General features: G+C 35.9%; 1 protein-coding gene across 7 annotated transcripts in view; it reads right to left on the minus strand.

Annotated features, from left to right (window-relative positions):
- The window catches only part of MITF (melanocyte inducing transcription factor), a 188,206-nt gene that overhangs the window by 22,298 nt on the left and 145,304 nt on the right, over positions 1–20,604 (minus strand). For 5 of the 7 annotated variants that reach the window (XM_087887955.1, XM_034440585.2, XM_034440588.2 and 2 more), the window contains exons 3-5: positions 6,965–7,192; positions 2,528–2,614; positions 2–97 (exon numbers count right to left, since the gene is read on the minus strand). In XM_087887955.1, coding sequence (XP_087744081.1) covers positions 2–97; positions 2,528–2,614; positions 6,965–7,192 — 411 coding nt within the window. Of the gene's footprint in view, position 1; positions 98–2,527; positions 2,615–6,964; positions 7,193–8,293; positions 8,569–20,604 lie in introns of those variants that run through there. The other 2 variants (XM_034440590.2, XM_087887956.1) reach the window with 2 other exon arrangements.

The following is a 20,604-nucleotide window of genomic DNA, read 5'->3' on the forward strand; positions in this document are numbered from 1 at the left end:
CCGTATTTGCAATTTGTAGAGCAGGATCCATCAAACCAAAGATTTCTTCATTATAACTTGATTCCAAACTGATAATGTCATCAATTACATCATCCATCTGTAACAAAAGATAAGGAGTATCAGAAATCTGAATTAGGACAAAAAAATGTTCATACGCATCAAACACTTAGAAAGGAAAGACCTCCTGGATATACAGGTAATCCTCGACTTACAACCTTTCATTTAGTGACTATTCAATTACAATGGATGTGAAAAAACCGACTATGACCATTTTTCACACTCATGACCTTTGCAGCATCCCCATAATCATGTGATCAAACTTTCAGACCCTTGGCAACTGCATGCATTTATGACAGTTGCAGTGTCCCAGGGTCATGTGATTACCTTTTGCTACCGTCTAACAAGCAAAGTTAATGGGAAGCCAAATTTTCCTTTAACGACTGTGTTACTAATTTAACACCTGCAATGAGTCATTTAACAACCGTGACGGGAGATTTCATAAAATGGGGCAAAACTCACTTAAGAACTGTCTTGATTAGCAACGGAAATTTGGGGCTCCATTGTAATTGTCAGTTTTGGACTACCGACATGAAGTATTCTTCTACCAATTCCCAGCTCTTAATCATATTATTTGTAATGCTGTTATATTGTTTCTATTCTGTTTTTAAAATATTGTTAGCTATCTAGACTCCTGTATTTGAGTTGGAAAGTTGTATAAATTCCATAAATAAAAATATCCCAATTTATTTATTTAGGAGCCGGGGCACTGAACCTCTAAATCTTCTTTGATCACCCCCAATTTTTTAATCTTGAAAATATCTTCTTATCTTTTTAAGCTATATAATCTTTATAATCTTATCTTTTGAATCTATATAAATTCAATAAATAAAGAAATAAAGAAATATAACAACAACAACAACAACAAGAATAATAATAATAATAATAATAATAATAATAATAATAATAATAATAATAATAATAAAAAAGCTATTTCCTATTGCAGGATTATGTGACTCCTACTGTAAACGTTAAGACTGGCTATAGACCTGTTGTGCATCATATTATGTTAAGGGGAGATCAGTGAGAAAAGAATAGTTGCAAAATCAGCTTCAGCTTCAAAAAGGTATCTGCTATATTATGCCTGGGTTAACTAGTTACACATACTCAAATCAGCCACACAGAAATAAGGAAACAAAATTAATTTAAAAGAAGTAATATGAATCTAGTTGGAACCTAGAACCAAGAGACGAAATCCTCAAAAGTAATGCACTACAGTAAGACATCTTGAAAGGTATATAGATATTTCTTATCCCTGGTGCTGACAATTGTTCATATTTGGAAAGCTGATAAACAAGGAATTAGTACAAATAATACATGATTATATGCATTTGTTATACAAAAACTTCTTAAATAACTACATGTATATTTTCTCAGAGGACATTTTTTAATATTTAATAAGTTTTCTCTATACTCTTCCCAGAAATACCAATCCCAATATTCCTTAAACTGCAAATTATAACAGCTGGATTGTAGTATGGACAGAAACTCTTATTTTCTTATGAAGTAGTCTGAAGATTTTGTTCAGGGATTTGAATAATCTGGGATTCCTATAAAACAAATTATTTTTGGCTATTTAAAAATGCATTTGCGTGTTTTATTGACAGAACACAAATGCATTTAATAAATAGAACAGATCTCCATGAATAAGTAATCCGATCAGATCAAAGACCACTGAGTTGCTGGGATTTACATCCTAGTGAAAGACTACAAAATTCAAGCCACAGTCAAAATTCTACCACTGTTTGTAATTTCTAACTGTTCTGAGTTTTCTCACTGTTTCATGCCCAATATTTGTTAACTGGATAAAAGCATAAGCAAGTACGCCATATGAAATGCCTGGCTGCCATTTTGACCAGGAACATATCTGTAGGACACATGCTATTTCTAAATGTGTAATTATTCAATTGCTTTCTAACTGCATTTTAGGTAGCCCAGTGAATGGAATGGAATGGAATGAATGAATGAATGATTCTTCTCTTCCTACTTATTACTATAACCATGTTTCTTGTATCTTTCAATTTATATTGTTTTTATTTGTTTCCTAGTACGATTTGATAGCTTATTAATAACCTTGACTATCACTAAGTGTTGCATCTTTTTATTCTTGATGAATGTATTTTATTCTCCTTATGTACACTAAGAGCATATACACTAAAGACAAATTCCTTGTGTGTCCAATCACACTTGGCCAATAAAGAATTCTATTCTATTCTATTCTATTCTATTCTATTCTATTCTATTCTATTCTATTCTATTCTATTCTATTCTATTCTATTCTATTCTACTCTACTCTACTCTACTCTATTCTCCATTCCATTCCATTCCATTCCATTCCATTCCATTCCATTCCATTCCATTCCATTCCATTCCATTCCATTCTAACCTGAAATCAATAAATCTGAAATAGGCTTGGAGATCTTAACAATCACATAAAGATTCTATCAGACGATATGCAAAGCATACATACCTGCATGCATGACACTCGAGAATGAGTATTCAGAGACTGGCATTCATTTTCGGCTCTGTTGTTTTGTTCTTCAAATTTATAAAAGCCCTGCAACCATGAAAAAAAAAAGAGAACAAATGTAAGAACAAAAAGATCAGAATGGGATAGAGTACAACACCAGGATAAATGAAATATCATTTAACTAATATTTAAATAAGCAATAGATCTTTGGAACAGAAAGTTAATCCTGTCACAATAGAATAAATACATCAGATTTTAATAATGAAAATTAAAGAGATGCAAATACTGTAGTGGTTCGATGAAATAAACAGCATTTATGGCAGTACTTGCTGTACTCAAAAGGTACAATTAAAAAAACACTTTGATTCTACAAACAAATTAATGTAAAAAAATCCTAGAAAGATCCATGCAAACTAGCCTTTTTGGTCCCACGGTGGTCAACCAGATGATTCTGGAAGATTATTTACTATTCTGTGAAACCAGGTGGTCCTCACAACTTGTTCCTCAATAATTTTCACTAGTATGGAGTTCCATACCCCAACAGACCTGTTGTCCATTCATGGTTTAATCCCTATTAAATCCAACTATAGTAGCAATCAAGGGCACATCCTGTAGTGGAGAATTATGCACATTCATAATTCAAAATTCACATCATGTTTATTTGTTCCTATGGCACAGTTTTTCCTGAAGCTAATAGGTTGTTTGTTTGTTTGTTTTTATTATTATTATTTGTAACGTGCACTGGTGCTTCAGTTCTCCTCACACAAATGGTTGTTCAAGTGTTCTTGTGATGGAGGTAGATCAACTGTGATAGTGAAGAACATTCTGGGGTTAGTTTGACTACTCATAAATGGATGTTCTTTGACTGGCAAAGACAGCTATTTTGTTGAATGCACAAAATTCACTAAAAAGTATCAATGTTGCCCAAGCTCCAAAAGTTTGCTTACCTGTGCTAAATGGCTTTCATGACAGGAAATTTGTCTAAGTTTGTTCCTTTATTGTTTACTGAAATATTCATTGATTACAATTTTAAAACAGAGGTCCCCAACCCCCTGGTCATGGCCGACTACCAGCCTTGAGCCTTTCAGAACCAGCCCACGGAACTGACGAGGAAGCCCACATGCATCCGCACTTGTGCAAGCAGCGGGCGAGTGTATGTGCGCATACACTCCACTTGCAAAAGTGGTGAGCGCATGCATCCGCTGCTCACACAAACGCACCCCCTCCCCCGGTCTGTCTGCAAAGCTGAAAAGGTTGGGGAACTCTCTTTTGCAATACATTTTACAGCTAAATTAAGAAATAAAATAGCTACTGGAATTTTGCTTTATACTGTATCTAACAATAGCCCCAAGACTTCTATACATGCAGAGATGGAAGGACACACATATATCCAGAATGGAAGCTGAAGTTAATGGAGTTGGCAGAAATGGTGAAACTGACTGCTTCGATTAAAGAAAAGACCTTATCTAGCTTCATTTCTACTTGGAAGCCAATTTTTTTTATTGAAACTGAAAAAAATATATGATATTTTAATTTTAGGATTTGATGCTTAGATAAGTTTATTATGATAGAACTATTGTTTGATATGGTATATTCTAGTTCAAAGGGTCATTGATTTATGATTTTATCTGTATCAATATTCAAAAGTTCCATTTTTATAGCTTTTTTCTTTTTGTTGTTCCTTGCATTCCCTATTTTGTTTGTGTGTGTGTGTGTTATCTCATTTCCTCTTTTTAATTCCTTTTCTTTGTTTTTTTTGTATTCTATACTTTTTTCAAATATAATAGTTTTAAAACCAAAAAGAAATGAGTGTGTGCATGCATGTGTGGGTGTGTGACAGAGAGAGAGAGAGAGAGAGAGAGAGAGAGAGAGAGAGAGAGAGACAGACAGACAGACAGACAGACAGACAGACAGACAGACAGACAGACAGACAGACAGACAGACAAAATGAATATCAATCTGGTGGGGTGGCTAAGGTGCTGGACTAGAACCAGTGAGACAAAAATTCTAGTGCACCTTTTAAGCCAAAAGTGGTTCAATGACATTGGGCCAGTCATTCTCCTTAGCACAAACTAAGGTTAAAAAAAAAAAAAACAACATTTACCCACCAACCCTTACTGGACCAGGTTATGGTTTATAACCTTCAGTGAAGAGGCTTTCATCCAGCAGTGAATTGATTTGGATTGAAAGTAACAATAGTGGTAAGTCTATATATTTTGCATCCATACCTACTAAAAGGCCTTATTCAAAGGGAAGCTTTCATTAATGTTCGGAGGGGCATCAATAAGATTTTTTTTTTGTATGCCTTCTCATTGTGCAATACATTTATTGAGATGGACTAATGAGATTGCACAGAATTACTAAATGCAGTGCTCAAATGTTTACACCAAAAGAAACTTTAAAATCAGTTATTTTGCTCATTTCCCTTATGGATTTGATTTTTTTTCCTCTTTTGCCACCGGCAAATACCCTGTTGATGTAAAATACTTTCATTGTGTCTTATTAATAAAAATTGCAATCATGCATTATCAATTTCATGTTTTCTATTTTTCAAGCAGCTTGTGTATCCAACTGCATTCTCTAAGTTGCCTACCTTTTTGTTGTGTGCCAATTACACCCTTTCCTGGATCTGGAGATCCTTCTCTTGGTCATTCATGCCCTGGTCATATCTTGAATGGACTAATGCAATGTGCTGTACATGGGGCTACCCTTGAAAAATATTCGGAAGCTTCTGCTAGTGCAGAATGTGGTCATGTGACCAATTTTGGGCTCCCCAAGAATGATGCATGCAACATCTTTGTTGCCAGAGCTAAGCTGGATGCTGGTTTGTTTCTGGATCTAATTCAAGAGGTTGTTATTACCTTTAATGTCCTTCATGGTATTGGGCCAGACTACTTAATGAACCATCTTATCCCTATCAAATCAATTCACTCACCTGGACAGGTAGGGAATGAATTTTATGGACCCTCTGGAATATCCTCCCTCCAGAGGTCAGGCAGATCTTCACTCTCCTGGCCTTTGAATGAGGGGTTTGAAGCTTGGTCCTGAAAGTTTGCATGAACAGCATGCAACCCTGGTGATGGCTGGTGCCTTAACAAACTTGCCCCCATCTTTTAACTTATTTTATTCATGGTTTTATTGGCTCTTTTTATAGATGCATTGCAGTTTTATATGTTTTTTAGGCTTTTATATTTTTTAACTATACACTGCCTAGAGTCACTGGGTAGTATCTAAATTTGACAAATGCATAAATATTGAAATTATGTGGAAAAAGATGCAGATTGGATTCACCCGTGGGTCTCTGTATGCAGTTAAATAGGAATTTTCAGAAATCCCGAAGTGTATGGGTCACAAGGATGGAGAGAAAATTTGCTTAACAGTTAATTGGTTGTGGTCAATTAGCTATGAAAAATTCAACTAAGATCAAGTCAGTGTGCAAGAGTTCTGAAAAGCTAAAATCCATGAAAAGATTTATGTGGGAACCTGCAAAATAGCCAATAGTATAATGCTTGGTTTGCATGTGTATAAGCTCAATATAGGAGTATCTATATTTCATTTTTTTAAAAAATTTTAAAAAGCAAAACTTTATTCATTCTTAAAAAAAACATTTAAAATATACAAAAGCTTGATTAAGTTAAAAGTTAACTTAATCAAGAAACAAATTTACATATACATATACGATAAACGACTTCAACTACTAACTAATTTCTATTATTATATTTACATATATACAAACCTACAGTGACATATTTCATTTTCTATCTATCCAACAGTGCATTTTTTTACTTATGTTAATTTCCTCTAAATTTCATCTCAACCAGTTTGGCCTCCTCTGATTTATCCACTAGTACCATCTATTCCATATTATAAAATATTTTGAGTCCTCCTTATCCTGTAACTCTAAGGTTAATTTATCCATTTCTGCGCATGTGTATATCTTTTGTATTAGCTCCTGATCAGTTGGCAATCTATTTGTTTTCCAAAGTTGTGCTATTGCTAGTCTAGCCGCCGTTATTGTGAAGTATTAAATATTTTATGTCATTCCTAATATTCTTTTTAATCATACCTAATAAAAAAATTTCGGGTTCTAATTCAATTTCATAATCTGTTATTTCTGCTATCCATGTTTTTATCTTGTTCCAATTAAGAAATATTGGAACAAGATAAAAACAAGGAGTATCTATATTTCAAATAGGGAGATAATTCCTATAGTTGCTCTTATGAAATAGTTCATGCTTTTCATTTAGACATATTAATATTTATAGTTGCTGTTTCTGTTTTTAGGGAAGTTGGATGAGCAGCCCAAAGATCTATTCCCAACTATATATAGAGGACTGTGAGACCAATCAAGTATTTTCACAATCTGAAGAAAAAGAGAGCGCACGAGAAACATAGCTTTTTAAAGCATCAAAGGCCAAAGACAGGATTTGCTCTTACCTCTTTTTCACAGTTGGAGTTCAATGTAAGCATGGCCATAGGGCTGTTGGGTGCACTGCTTCCAGTGCCTGGTGGCATAACGTGGTCAACGGGCTGATTTGGGCAAGGTAAGCTTAACGCCTGATTGTTGTGCTTATTTGCTAACGTAGTTGAGAGGTATTGTTTGACTTGTTGCCGTTGAGCTTGCTGGATGTGGTACTTGGTGGGGTTTTCCAGGTGAGTCTGCACCTGTGGACACAGAAGGAAAAGATGCAGCTTCTCATCAATGTTTGAGAATCAGAATTACTCTGAATATTGTGTCCATAATATCCATAAAGATTTACCCATCAGTTATTTAACACTGATTTTTTTTCCCCACATGAAAACAAAGCTACGTGTAGAAGGAAAACTTGTATATTAATGTAAATGCATTGTTTAAAAGACAGGAATTATTATACATTATTATATAACAGACAGAACCTGCAGATCAATACTTAAATATCAGTAATTTATAAAACTTAAATAATAAGGTAATAACCAGAAAGGTATAAAATATACATTTTCTCAATAAAATCTGTTGATACACATACACTTCATAAAATGCATGCAAATAATTGATGCATTTTAAAACTGTTGGAGCCCACTGGACTTGAACAGCTATAAGAAATGTGAATAAATAAATAAAAATAGAGAATGATATTCAGAAGTCTTTTTAAATGTCTTTGCTACTGTTACAAAAAAAGAAAACACACTTTCAAAACCCTGAAAATGTATACCGTTGTAGATACAATGCTTAAGTATTTACTTTATGTTTTTCATCACTTTGAAATAGATTTTATTGGACTCAATTGCTTTTGTGGCATTCAACTAGTCTATGAAAAAAACATGATGCTATATTAAAAACTGTTTTCCATTTCTCTACAAATATTCATACTACAAATACATTTATTATATTTATTAAGAAAATATCCCTTGTAATCTTCTCTAAATTCCATTGTACCATAGGTTTGCGAAAATGCATATACCTTTAGTCCCGCTGAAATAAATAGATTTATGTATCTGTAAGTGGGAAAATGGTTGAAGCACACGGGGAAAAAAAGAAAGGAATGAACGAACGAAGAGAGAGAGGGCAGGAAAAAGAAAAAAAAAGAAAGAAAGAAAGAAAGAAAGAAAGAAAGAAAGAGAGAGAGAGAGAGAGAGAGAGAGAGAGACAGAGAGAAAGAAACAGAAAGAGAGAGAGACACACACAGAGAGACAGAAAGCGAGAGAAAGAAAGAAAGAAAGAAAGAAAGAAAGAAAGAAAGAAAGAAAGAAAGAAAGAAAGAAAGAAAGAAAGAAAGAAAAACTCACCTGATAATGATTATACTCAAGCATTTCCAGCATGGCATTTATATAGTCCTAGGAATGTCTAGCAACTAGTTGGACAATTTTCATTTTATTTTCTGTTCTACCAGTTCAAAGGCACAACGATGGACGAAGCATAAACAAGTTCTTCAAATATGGCACAATAACTTGGACATTACATCTCAGGCTTCTAATAACCATAAACTAATTTGTTATGCAAGTAAAATAAAAAATCGGTTTGCACAGGGAACCTTTTTGTATTTGTGTGCAGATGTGTTTGTGAAGCAACGTAAATTTAGCTTGGAAATTTTGGTGCTATTTTTTTTTTTCCACAGCTTTGACGTCACACTTTTTTTCACAAACATAAAAGGCCCTTTTAAAGTGATGGGTTATCAAAGTCAGATTGATTATTTGCTTCAGGCCAAATAACTATTCAGCTTTCGTTCCAGTCATACTAGCAAACAATGACATTTTTCTTTAGCAGTATGATTACTTGTTTTAAGATGACATTGCAGAAAAACTACTGGGTCAATTTGTTTGCCTTATTCTCTACTGTTGGGGAAATATTGCAATCTCTTGATGAGAGGATGCTGGCTGTTATCAGAGCCTCCATGTTCTCACAATGACTTACTGTCTTCAAAACATGGCTGTGCCTCTTACCATGCACTACTGTATCTTAAAATTAAGGCTGACATCATCATTATAGGCCACTACTTGCCTCATGTGTGTTCCGTACAGTTGAAGGCAGGGGTGGGCTCTACTTACCTTTACTACTGGTTCACATCGTGCCCACGCACATGCTCTTCTGCGCATGCACACATCTTCACGTGTTCTTCTGCACGCTCTTCTGCGTATGCGCAGATCAACTTTCATGATAATTTTAATTAATTTTAATTGGATTTTAATTTATATTTAATTCATATTGTTGAATTTTTATCTTGTAAGCCGCCCTGAGTCCTTCGGGAGAAGGGTGGCATATAAATTGCAATAAAATAAAATAAAATAAAATAAATGTCAGTGGGCAGAGCCTCCTGCTGGTTTTACTACCAATTCTTGCGAACTGGTCTGAACCTGGTTGCAACCCACCACTGGTTGAAGGGGTGTTTCACACAACACGCTAACATCTCTGTTTGAGTTAACAAACCTTAATAGTATAAAATGTGAGCTAACACATAAACCATGTTACAGCTTAATGCGACATTCTGATACTCTAAGCCACAGACTGGGCTCCTCACGTGCATTGAACCACTGGCTGTTTAATTCTATGTTAGCATAGTTAGTGAATTATGTGAACCCAGCTCTTTTGCCCAATACAGGTAGTCCTTGACTTCACAATCTTTCAAAGCTACAATGGCACAGAAAAAAGTGACTTTCAACCAGTCCTCATACTTATGACCGTCACAGCATCCCCAACATCATGGGATCAAAATTCAGACACCTGGCAACTGGCATATGTTTATGATAGTTGCAGCATTCCCAGATTATGTAATCGTCATTTGCAATCTTCTCAGCCAGCTTCCAATAAACCAAATAGCAATAGCACCTAGACTTATATACTGCTTCACAGTGCTTTTGCAGCCCTCTCTAAATGGTTTACAGAGTCAGCCTATTGCCCCCAACAATTTGGGTCCTCATTTTACCCACCTCGGAAGGATGGAAGGTTGAGTCAACCTTGAACCTGGTGAGATTCGATCTGCCAAATTGCAGGCAGCTGGCAGTCAGCCGAAGTAGCCTGCAGTACTGCATTCTAACCACTGCGCCATGCGGCTCATATGGAGGAAGTAAATGGACGAAGACAGATTTGCTTAATAATAGCGGGGTTCACTTAAAAATAGCAATGAGTGATTTAACAACAGCAAAAAAAGAAAAAAGAAAAAAAAAGATTTCAATAACAGGCATGAATCACTAAACTGCCTTGTTTAACAAGAGAAATCCTGGTCCCAATTATGGTTGTAAGTCAAGGACTACCTAGATATATGTTCTGCCTTGCCTACAGTCTTGGAAACAATTGCTCAAGGATTCTTTAAGTATATCCAACCCAATTTCAATTTACACCAAAGTCTATAAATTTCTAGTCCCAAAATAACTGCTACAGACAATGCTTGCTATGGGATACAAAAACTGAGGTTTTAATATGTCTAAAGGTTGTCAGGTTGAGGGAAGTCAACAAAAGATGATCTGCTCCAAACCTTGTTCTCTAGGTCTTCTAACAGTGCACCCAGTACCACTATAACTGGGCCCTTCTATCTTGCTATAAGTCCTCCACTTTTTCTCTTTTTCATCATTCCCATCAAACCAGGGAGCTAGGTCTTCACAGTATATAAGAGCTTCTATTTAAATTTACTACTACCAGTAGTGGTACTAGTAGCAGCAGCAACTCTAGTGGTAAATTTCTATATAGGCATCATTAATGAGCCGTGATGGCACAGGCTACTTCTGCTGACTGCTAGCTGCCAGCATTTCGGCAGTTCGAGTCTCACCAGCTCAAGGTAGACTCAGCCTTCCATTCTTTGAGGTCATTAAAATGAGGATCCAGATTGTTGGGGGCAATATGCTGACTCTGTAAATCTCTTAGAGAGGGTGAAAAAGCACTGTGAAGTGGTATATAAATCTAAGCGGTATTAAATTGTTAACTTCCAGACGTGCAGCACAAGTGCAATGCCTATGGAGCATTTCTATAATGGTTTATGAAAATTTCTCTAATTTCTAAATTAATTCTCATTCAAAACAAAGTACTCTTCTCAATAAAAGTCAGCTTCAACCAGTTAAAAGTTCATTAACTAAAATTTCATCCCCTTAAACACAGAGGTTTTCTTCAGGAAAATTTTGGAGCTTTTTCAAGTGAAATCAGCATATTTTAAAAATTTTGAAGTTGCCCTGCCTTGTTAAGATGCAACGTGATTTCTTTCATTCTGGGAAGGAACTTGATATTGACTACAGGTAATCCTTGACTTTAAACCATTTGTTTAGTGACCAGTCAAAGTTACAACAGCACTGAAAAAGTGACATGACTGTTTTTCACACGACCGTTGCAACATCCTCATGGTCATATGATCAAATTTCGAGTGCTAGGGAATTGGAAGGTATGTATGATGGTTGCAGTGTCCCAGGGTCATGTGATCACCTTTTGCGACCTTCTGACAAGCAAAGTCAATGGGGAAGCCAGATTCACTTATGAACCATGTTACTTATTTCATTACTTCAGTGATTCACTTAACAGCTGTGGCAAGAAAGGTCGTAAAACTCACTAATAGCTGTTTTGTTTAGCAACAGAAATTTTAGGATCAATTGTAAGTCAAGGACTACCTGTAGTCTTAGGAAACTCAAGAATCAGATCTATAATTGGCTGCCAAGCAAAGAAATGCGTAAATAAGACATAAAAATCTAACTTCTTTTTGTTTCTATTTTTAATACAGCTATTTTATTTTATTTTAAAATTAGAAACAAATATATATTTGCACGCTGGAGTAGACCTCTTCATGAAGAAATACACAATCATATATTGTAGTTTGCTGGTTTCAATTCCTTTTGAAATTTGTAAGCACAAATCCACCCGAATTTCTAATAATGGCGTACTTATAAAGTTAGGATACTAATATCTCAATTCATCTATTTATATTGCCAATCTCTGAAAAATATTTCAGTATTAGTACAAAATACATTGTACTAGAAAAAGTCAATTCATATTGTTCCCATGTTCAGAAAGGATATTTGTATTTTATTCAGAGCAAATTAATTTACTACCATTATTAATAATTCTAAATTCTTTTCTGGTCCTAGAAACCCAACCCTATTTAAAAATAACCTTATAACTTTCAATTAGCATGTGACATTCTATTTGTACTTAGTATAAAATCATAAATGACCCCATTTAGAAAAACACAAACTTTAATTGCATTAAGCTAAGAAAATCTTATAAAGAAAAATGTCACTGTTAAATCCCAGCCAAGACTCTTCATGTCATTCAGCTAACAGCAGTAGGCAAAGAAACATACCATACTTCAAGTAAAATAGTTACTGTTCAAAGCGGAGGAAGTTTAGAAAAACGAACTTTTGTTCCTATAACGTTGCCTTAGGGACTGAGATTAAAAATCAAACACTTTTTTTAGCCTTTACTCTCATTTCAATGGAACTTTTGTTTTAAAATGTCATGGGATCAAAAATTAAAAGTTTTTTTTTTTTTTTAAAGATTTTAACAATCAGCAATGCCAGAATACAAATTGTACCAACCTACAATAGTACAAAAATTGAAAATTGTTTCAGGGGCTACCTGGGACTTTTAAGCTAAGTCCTTGTTTTACTTTAAAAAAAAGAGAGAGTTTAGTCACTGAGAGGAAAATCCATTTGGAAACGTAATGTTAGGAACAGATTATCACCGTATTAAAGACTGGGTATTTTCAATCTGCAGATATTCACATAATTTTACAAAATTCACTTACTTTTTGGATTCCTGTCTGCTCTTTAAGTATAGGTGCTTTGATTTATGACCGATGGAACTTATGACCTACCCGAAAAAGAAGACTTACAACCCTCACCCAAAGTTCCAATGGCTTCCCCCTGGTTATATGACCACGCTTTGCCGCTTAGCACCATAGCTGCATTTACAGCCATTTGCAGCATCCCATGATCATGATAATTGCATTTTACAATGGCTTTGCTAAAAATGGACACTTCTGATTTTTGGCAAAAGCACACCTATAGCAAACAGTAGGTTCACACTTACGACCGTGGCATGTGCTTAATGACCACAGCATTTGCACTTGCAACTGCTGCGTTTGCACTTATGACCAGCACTTTTGCTTAATAATGCCCACTGCAAAAAACATAGTAAAATCGAATTGATCACATGATTGACTCATTTTTACAATTGTCACAACATACAATTGCAATGGGCAGTCTCCATTATGGTTGTTTGTTGAGGATTACCTGTAGATCAGGATACCTGCATACCTTTAAAACTCTATACAAGGTGGGCACCCTATGGCTCTCTAGACATTAGTGAAGCATCTTACAATAGCAAGTATATTCCTGACATCAAGAATAAGATTTTGTCTTTTGTTCAGAATTATCTTCCTTTTGAGTCAATATAATACTGTAGTTTAAATCTGTTTCCTTCACCATTGGCAATACTACTAGGGCAGGGATATCAAATTTGTGGCCTAGAGGTCGGATGCATCATGTGCTGGCATGCCCACCCCCGGTTTAGCGAAGAGGAAAAAAGTCATGATACGCCACATGACGACAATTTTGACACTCCTGTACTAAGGCATCAAGACCTCACACAACAATCTAAGGCCATGATGGCAAATCTATGGCACGCGTGCCAGAGGTGGGCACATGTGCCATCGCCAGCTGCTTTTCTGGTTTCCGGCATGCTGACCAGCTGGTCTACGTGGGTGCCGGAGCGCCGGAAAATGTCCTGAAAACATCCAAAAAACAGGCCATTTTTGGGCCGTTTTCTGGGCCATTTCCAGGCCATTTTCAGGCCTGTTTTTGGCCTGAAAACGGCCTGAAAATGGCCCCCAAAATGAGCAAAAACCAGACTGATTTTCAGGCCATTTTTCAGGTTGTTTTTTAGGCCGAAAACAGCCCAAAAATGGCCCTGAAAACAGCCAAAAAAAAAAAAAAACGGCCAAAAAACAGACATGCACATGCTGGCAGCTGGTCTTTGGGTTTCCGATGCTCTGGCGCATGCACACGCAGACATGTTCCGGTTTGGCCACTTGGTGCTGAAAAAGTTCGTCATCACTGATCTAAGGCATCCCCAAGTTAACAGGACAGTGCACAGCCTGTAGTCTCCCAGATACCTAGAAAAATTGTCCTTCATTCTGTGTGATCCTATATCATTTTTATAAGACAGTTGAAAAATCTCTGTTGGAGAGAATGTGAGCAATAATTATAGACAAGTTTTTCCTGATGCTTGAAAAGAATGTAAATGTAAAAGAGATGCCAGCAGAACACAAAGTGACCAGATCACTGATGCCATAAAAGTATGTCTTTACAACAAGTCAAGGAAGCGGCAATCCCATAAACTGATTGGGTCACAAAGAATCACCAATGACTGCACAAATGAGCAACAAACCAATTCCAGCCTTGTTCAATGTGGGATTGAAGTTTGAAGATGGCAATTTGTATGCAAATAACATATATCATAAAGGAGGCATTAGAGAGTCATTTTTAAGCAAAGCTCTCAATGCTACATCTTTCCATTTGTACCATAACCACCAAGATTCTTTTAATATGCTTACTAATGGGGGAAAATAGAAAAGAAAAATATGGATCACTGACATAATCCTGCAACTTGAACAGCTCTATACAAACAAATAGAATTGGAGAATACACAATGTATCATAAGACTTTAGGATCATTCAAGCTGAAACTCTTTTTTTTAAGTTTTGCGTCATATTAACCAATTCTTAGAAACAATTGTTACAGGTAGTCCTCGATTTACAACCATTCGTTTAGTGACTGTTCAAAGTTACAGCGGCAATGAAAAAAGTGACTTAGGACCGTTTTTCACACAACCTTTGTAAACTCCCCATGATCATGTAATCGAAATTCAGATGCTTGGCAATTGGCACATACTTATGACAGCTGCAGTGTCCCAAGATCACGTGATCACCTTTTGCGACCTTCTGACAAGAAAAATTAATGGGGAAGTCAGCTTTACTTAACTACAATTTGATTAATTGTAGCTACAGTGATTCCCTTAACAACTGTGGCAAGAAAGGTTGTAACATGGGGCAAATTCACTTAACAAATGTTTTACTTAGCAACAGAAATTTTGGGCTCAATTATCGCTGTAAGTCGAGGGTTACCTGTATTACTACGCAGGCTTAATCTTGAAAGACAAGTCTGGAAAGCAAAGCATCTGAGAGAGGGGGGGGGTATTATTTCAAGGTCCAGGAATGATTTTCATTTGTGCTGGTAAATATGTTGAGTTGTTGTGTGTGTTTTACTAAACACATTACCATGGGCTCTTGTCCATTTACAAAATGTCTGCCATGGGAGACAAGTCGTTAGTAGTAATTTACTAGACGATAACCACCATTGGATCCAAACATCTATAGGATTTTCTTAACTTTAACTTTGTCCTTTTTCTGGACAGTTGAGTATAATTCTAAGCAAGGCACCAGAGCTAACACCACTCATTACTTGTATTCCCCCCAGAAAGTAGAAAAGACTTACTCAGTCCCAGAAACAGGCTTGTAAACAAAGATGACAATGCTGGATAAGGCAATGATTTGTTTGCCAAATACACAGCTAAATATAATTTTTTAATAATAATAATCGGGGTATTTCTTTTCATCTTAAATTTATAAATCCTATGAGATATATATATAGGCATAGGGATATTTGTCTATCTCTCCCTCAAGGCACATTTGTTTTTAAAAAATGTAAATTAGATTTAAAAAGTATAGTAGTACACATATTTCTGGCACACTGTAACTATTCATTTAAAATCAGCCATGGTTTTTCTTAAGCTTTTGGGTTTACTTGATTTAATCTTTTTGTCCTTTTGAAAACACCCCATTATTCAACAGCAGATTACCCAATCCTCTTAAAATGGTGGTAAAAAGAATACAGATCATTTGACCCCTGCTCTGAAAACAATACTTTCAAGATGAACTTTCTTCTACTGACACAGAGGTTAAATCCCTGTATCTACAGTACTGTTTGTAAATAAAGTTGTAATTAGTTGCACAGATAAAGCTGAGTTTGCTTAGAGCTTCTTTACTAAATATGTGCTAAGATTTGGCCGTACAAAACTGACAATAAAAAGGCCATTATCGTTTGAAGCATCACATAATAACAGATCTAACTTTGGGATACTGACTTGGAACAGGTAGATGTTCAAAACCGAAACTGTTGTCGCACATTTAAATATTAAAAGATGCTGTTATATTATTAAAACAGATTTTGTTTTACTTGCCAGCTCTTGTCACAACACAAAAGAACACTTGTTTTACAAGTATGACCATTTTTTTTTCATGCTACATGCTTTTGCAGCAATGTTAAGTTGCCACAGGGATAATATGGCAAAGAATGAGAGATTCTGTTAATTCAAAAGTATTTTGTGCCACTTAAATCCCTTATAGCTATTAAGCGTCACAGTTTATGGTAAAAATAAAGCCAGCCAAAGTCAATTGTTCATTGTCTACCAACTTTTTATCATCAGAAATAATTTTTAAAAGATTATTTATCATTTTGTTAACATTTTATTGGACATTACCTTTTCTGAAAAAAAGCCACTTTAAGAATCATAAGGTAACATATGATTGGAAGACAGACTTAATTGTCAGAGGGGATTAATTAGGGTAATATGGTAGAAATAAGTTTTCCTCTCCAGAAAAAATATCTGTGAGAAATTTGATTTCCAATTATGTGCACAAATTGTGTTTGTGTGCACAGTTTGCACCTCTGTTGTACTTTTTCATATTGTGCCTTCTTAAACAATACAATTGTTTAAATGTGTGCAGATATCCCAAAGAGTAAAATTACTTTATGAAAAATTAAAGTGGATGAATGTTCATACCATAAACAAGAAAACAAAACAAAACAAAAAAAGAATCATATGGTAACATAAGTTGATATTGTACTGAATAGCTTGGTTTTATTTCTCTGCTTAAATGAGCTATGTTGTTATTTATGTGCGTATTGAACTTTAGCAGACTATAGTAAAATAGCTTCTGATACATCACTGAAGAAGATGATCAAGCACTAAATATAGGATTGTCCAGTCACCTTCATAAAAAATTTTCTCATTTTCCTTTTTGCTATATTATACAATTGTTTCAGAAGACATGCCAGTTTGGGCATATAATAGACAAAAGGGGAAAAATTATACCTGGGTAATACTACCCAAAGTGCTTTAGGACTTTATCAAAATTCCTTGCACTGCTGTGATTTGATGAAAATTATACTAGAAAATTGACTAAGGGGTTAGTAGTACAACATTACTGGAGAGCCCAGATGCCAGAATTGGTGATATAAAGTAAAACTATCTCCATTTAAGATAATGGAAATTTACCATATTCATTTTGCACTATAACCCAGCATCTGATTCAGGCATATACTGTGCTAGCGACAGGTTAGAGACAGAGATGAAGATGTGAATGAAGATGGAGATTTCTATGATGTAAGCTTCAAGTATGTGCTCTACAATTCTGTCCTCATGTCATGCACACCTACAGCTTACAACTACAGGTAATGTTCGATGTATGACCACAATTGAGCCCAAAATTTCTGTTGCTAAGTGAGAAAGTTCTTAAGTGAATTTTGCCCCATTTAATGACCTTTCTTGCCACAGTTGTTAAGTGAATCACTGCAGTGTTTAAGTTAGAAAAAGGGTTGTTAAGAGAAACTGGCTTCCCCATTGAGTTTGTTTGACAGAAGGTTGCAAACGGGAATCATACGATCCTGGGACACTCCAACTGTCATAAATATGAGCCAGTTGCTCAGCATCCAAATTTTGATCACGTGATCATGGGGATACTGCAATGATCATAAGTGTGAAAAACGGCCATAAATCATTTTTTCCAGTGATGTAACTTTGAGCGGTCACTAAATGAACTTTGTATGTTGAGGACTACCTGGACAGAGGGAAAGTACCTTTTTCATTGAAAGGCAACATTTTCTTCATGTCACTAAGAGGAACAAGAAAGCCAGCTTAGTATAGTCGTTATGAGAGGGATGTCAAACACAAGGCCCATGGGCCGGATCCGGCCTGCAATGTGGTCAGATCCGGCCTGCGGGGCCGTCCTGGAAAATATAAGTGGCTGGCCTGCATCGCTTCAGCCCGGTCTACCCAATGCAAAGAGGAAACATCGGACCAGTGTGGCTTCGGACTGGTCTACCCAATGCGAAGAGGACACATCGGGCCAGTGTGGCTTCAGACCGGTCTACGCAGTGTGAAGAGGAAACATGCCAACAGTTTGGGGAGTGGCATCAAGCTGGCCACACCCACCCAGTTGGCCACGCCCACCCAGTTGCCGCCCCTCCCCAAGGTCAACCACAGTCCTTATGCAGCCCTCAATGAAACTGAGTTTGACACCCCTGAGTTAAGACATCAGGTTAGAAACTGGGAGACGATGAATTCTAGTGCCACCTGAAGCATGTAGCCAGCTGGATGACTTTGACCCAGCCCTAGAAAGGAAGAAAGAGCAAAACCACTTTCAAAAATACTGCCAAAAAACTGTAGAGATTAGGTCAGGCAGTTACCAAGAGTCAATATTGTCTCTATTGAAGGTGTATGCACACACACAAACCTAATAGGAGCAAGGGGAGCAGATGTAAATATGGCTGAAATCATTTATGCATTTATGCAGCAAGAAGTTTCACTGGCCTTTCATCTGATGAAACTGACAGTGATTTTTGAAAGCTTAATGTAAAAATGTTTTCCCCCATTTTTTTTAAAGCCTGGCCTTATTTGTTTACTGTATGCACTTTGTGAAGGATGATCAGGGAGCCCAAAAAAGCAGCGTTTAAAAAATACTTGCTTCAAATTGATCCACAGTGCAAAGGATACATAGCTTCAAGGCTGAACACAATTTTAGAAAACCAACTGATTGAAAACAATGATTCAGTCTTTCTGTTTTTAGAAAACACATCCTGATCCAAGTTTAATTTAGCTTTAAAAATGCTATTAAGTCCTGCCCATGTTGTTTTACATGCACATCACAGTTTTTATACTTTACAATGAAGCTAATGTTTTACTGTTCTCGAAACTTGTACACTATCTTTGTAATTTTTTTTAGAAAAACAGTTTAGAAACATTCTTTTAAAACATTCTTTTAAAATGTCGGTGTTATGCAGAGTCCTCTTATTCAACAGAAATCCCATGAACTAATGGCTGAAGTTCAGGAAAGGACTTCTGCTTTTTCTGTTTTTTAACTGTTTGTTGATCACAGAAGATATTATATTTATTTTAATGAATGTGTTGCTACTAATCCTTCTCCAGAAACATAGTGAACATATTTATTCCTCAGAAAGGGCTATAAGTATGGTATTCTTGGAAGAAATATCCTTCTTGTTCAGTTCCAAGCTGAAGAAAGGCAGTGGAGACAAAATGGAAGTTGGAGCCTGATTGGAAAGATGGTTTAATGATAGAGCCGAACAGGCAGCCGATCACATGGAGTTGAGAGTAAGGGGTTTTTATACCTTCTCTTGGGCATTACACTTGAGCATCCTGTTCCTGTGCAAGAACATGTATTCTAGTGGCTGTAGTCAGACTCCCATTGGGCCATGTAGGGGTCATGTTTTTCTGAGCTAAGTTTGGTTAAAGTTTGGACTGCTGATGCAATGAAGGGGTGTTGGGCAATTCCTATTGTGGCTGAGGGCTACTCCTACCTTTGTTCAAACCTTGCTGCAGAGAATTTTTACCTATGAATAGAGCTACCTAGATACTTGGCTTATTTCAATAAGCTCTTTGTCACAAGTAAATGCCTTATTCTCTAATGTGTAAATAGTATATGAACGGGATGTCAGGGTTAATTTATTCTTCACTTCTTAATGTATTCATACTTCACCACTCCCATATCTAGCTCCACCCATTGTATATATAAGGAGCTACACACACTCTTTTCTTCGCTTCTATCTGTGAATATTCAGTGAATATAGAATGCCTTATGTAAATAAAAGAAAATATATTTGAACTCTTAACTCTCTCATAACTTATTGAGTCTGATCCAGAAAATATTGCAACACTCTTTATCTTTTAAGTGCTGGCATCTGGTGAGGGCTATTAAGAAAGTTGGGGGCTGCTTTTTCCCTCTAAAAAGACATGTTTCTCAATTTCTCATCTAGGGAAATATAATATTCTGCCTTTTTAAATATTTCATTCTTCTGGGAGAGGGTGGGTATTAACTTTCTACACTCTGATCTCTGCTCTTGAGGTCTATTCAGTCCTCAATAGTCAGCACTATATAAAATCTAACCAAATGGATAAATAATCTGCCTATGCTGTTATTCTTCCATTGCTACTTCCTCAGAATCCCATATGAAGTTGAAAGAGCTCTTATCATGAGAGATGACCTCTTGCACACAAAGAAATGAAATAAGTGTATTTTCATACCCAGTAAATGACAATAGTTACTGAGGCACGTAGGGCAATTTTCATATTCCTCAGAATGATTTCTATGCACACCCATACAGTCAATTTTACAAATCAAGATTTCAAACAAAATATGTTTAGTAATTATCTCCTCTTTTCTTCTAGAAAAGATATAATATAATCATATTTGCAAAAACTGAAGTACTACTCAAAGAAGATTGGGAAAATGTTTTAAGGGAGAAGATCATGTTTGATAGTATAAATC

Source organism: Pantherophis guttatus, chromosome 2, assembly GCF_059756535.1.
Source record: "Pantherophis guttatus breed Tessera chromosome 2, ASM5975653v1, whole genome shotgun sequence".
In the NCBI taxonomy this organism is placed as follows: domain Eukaryota; kingdom Metazoa; phylum Chordata; class Lepidosauria; order Squamata; family Colubridae; genus Pantherophis; species Pantherophis guttatus.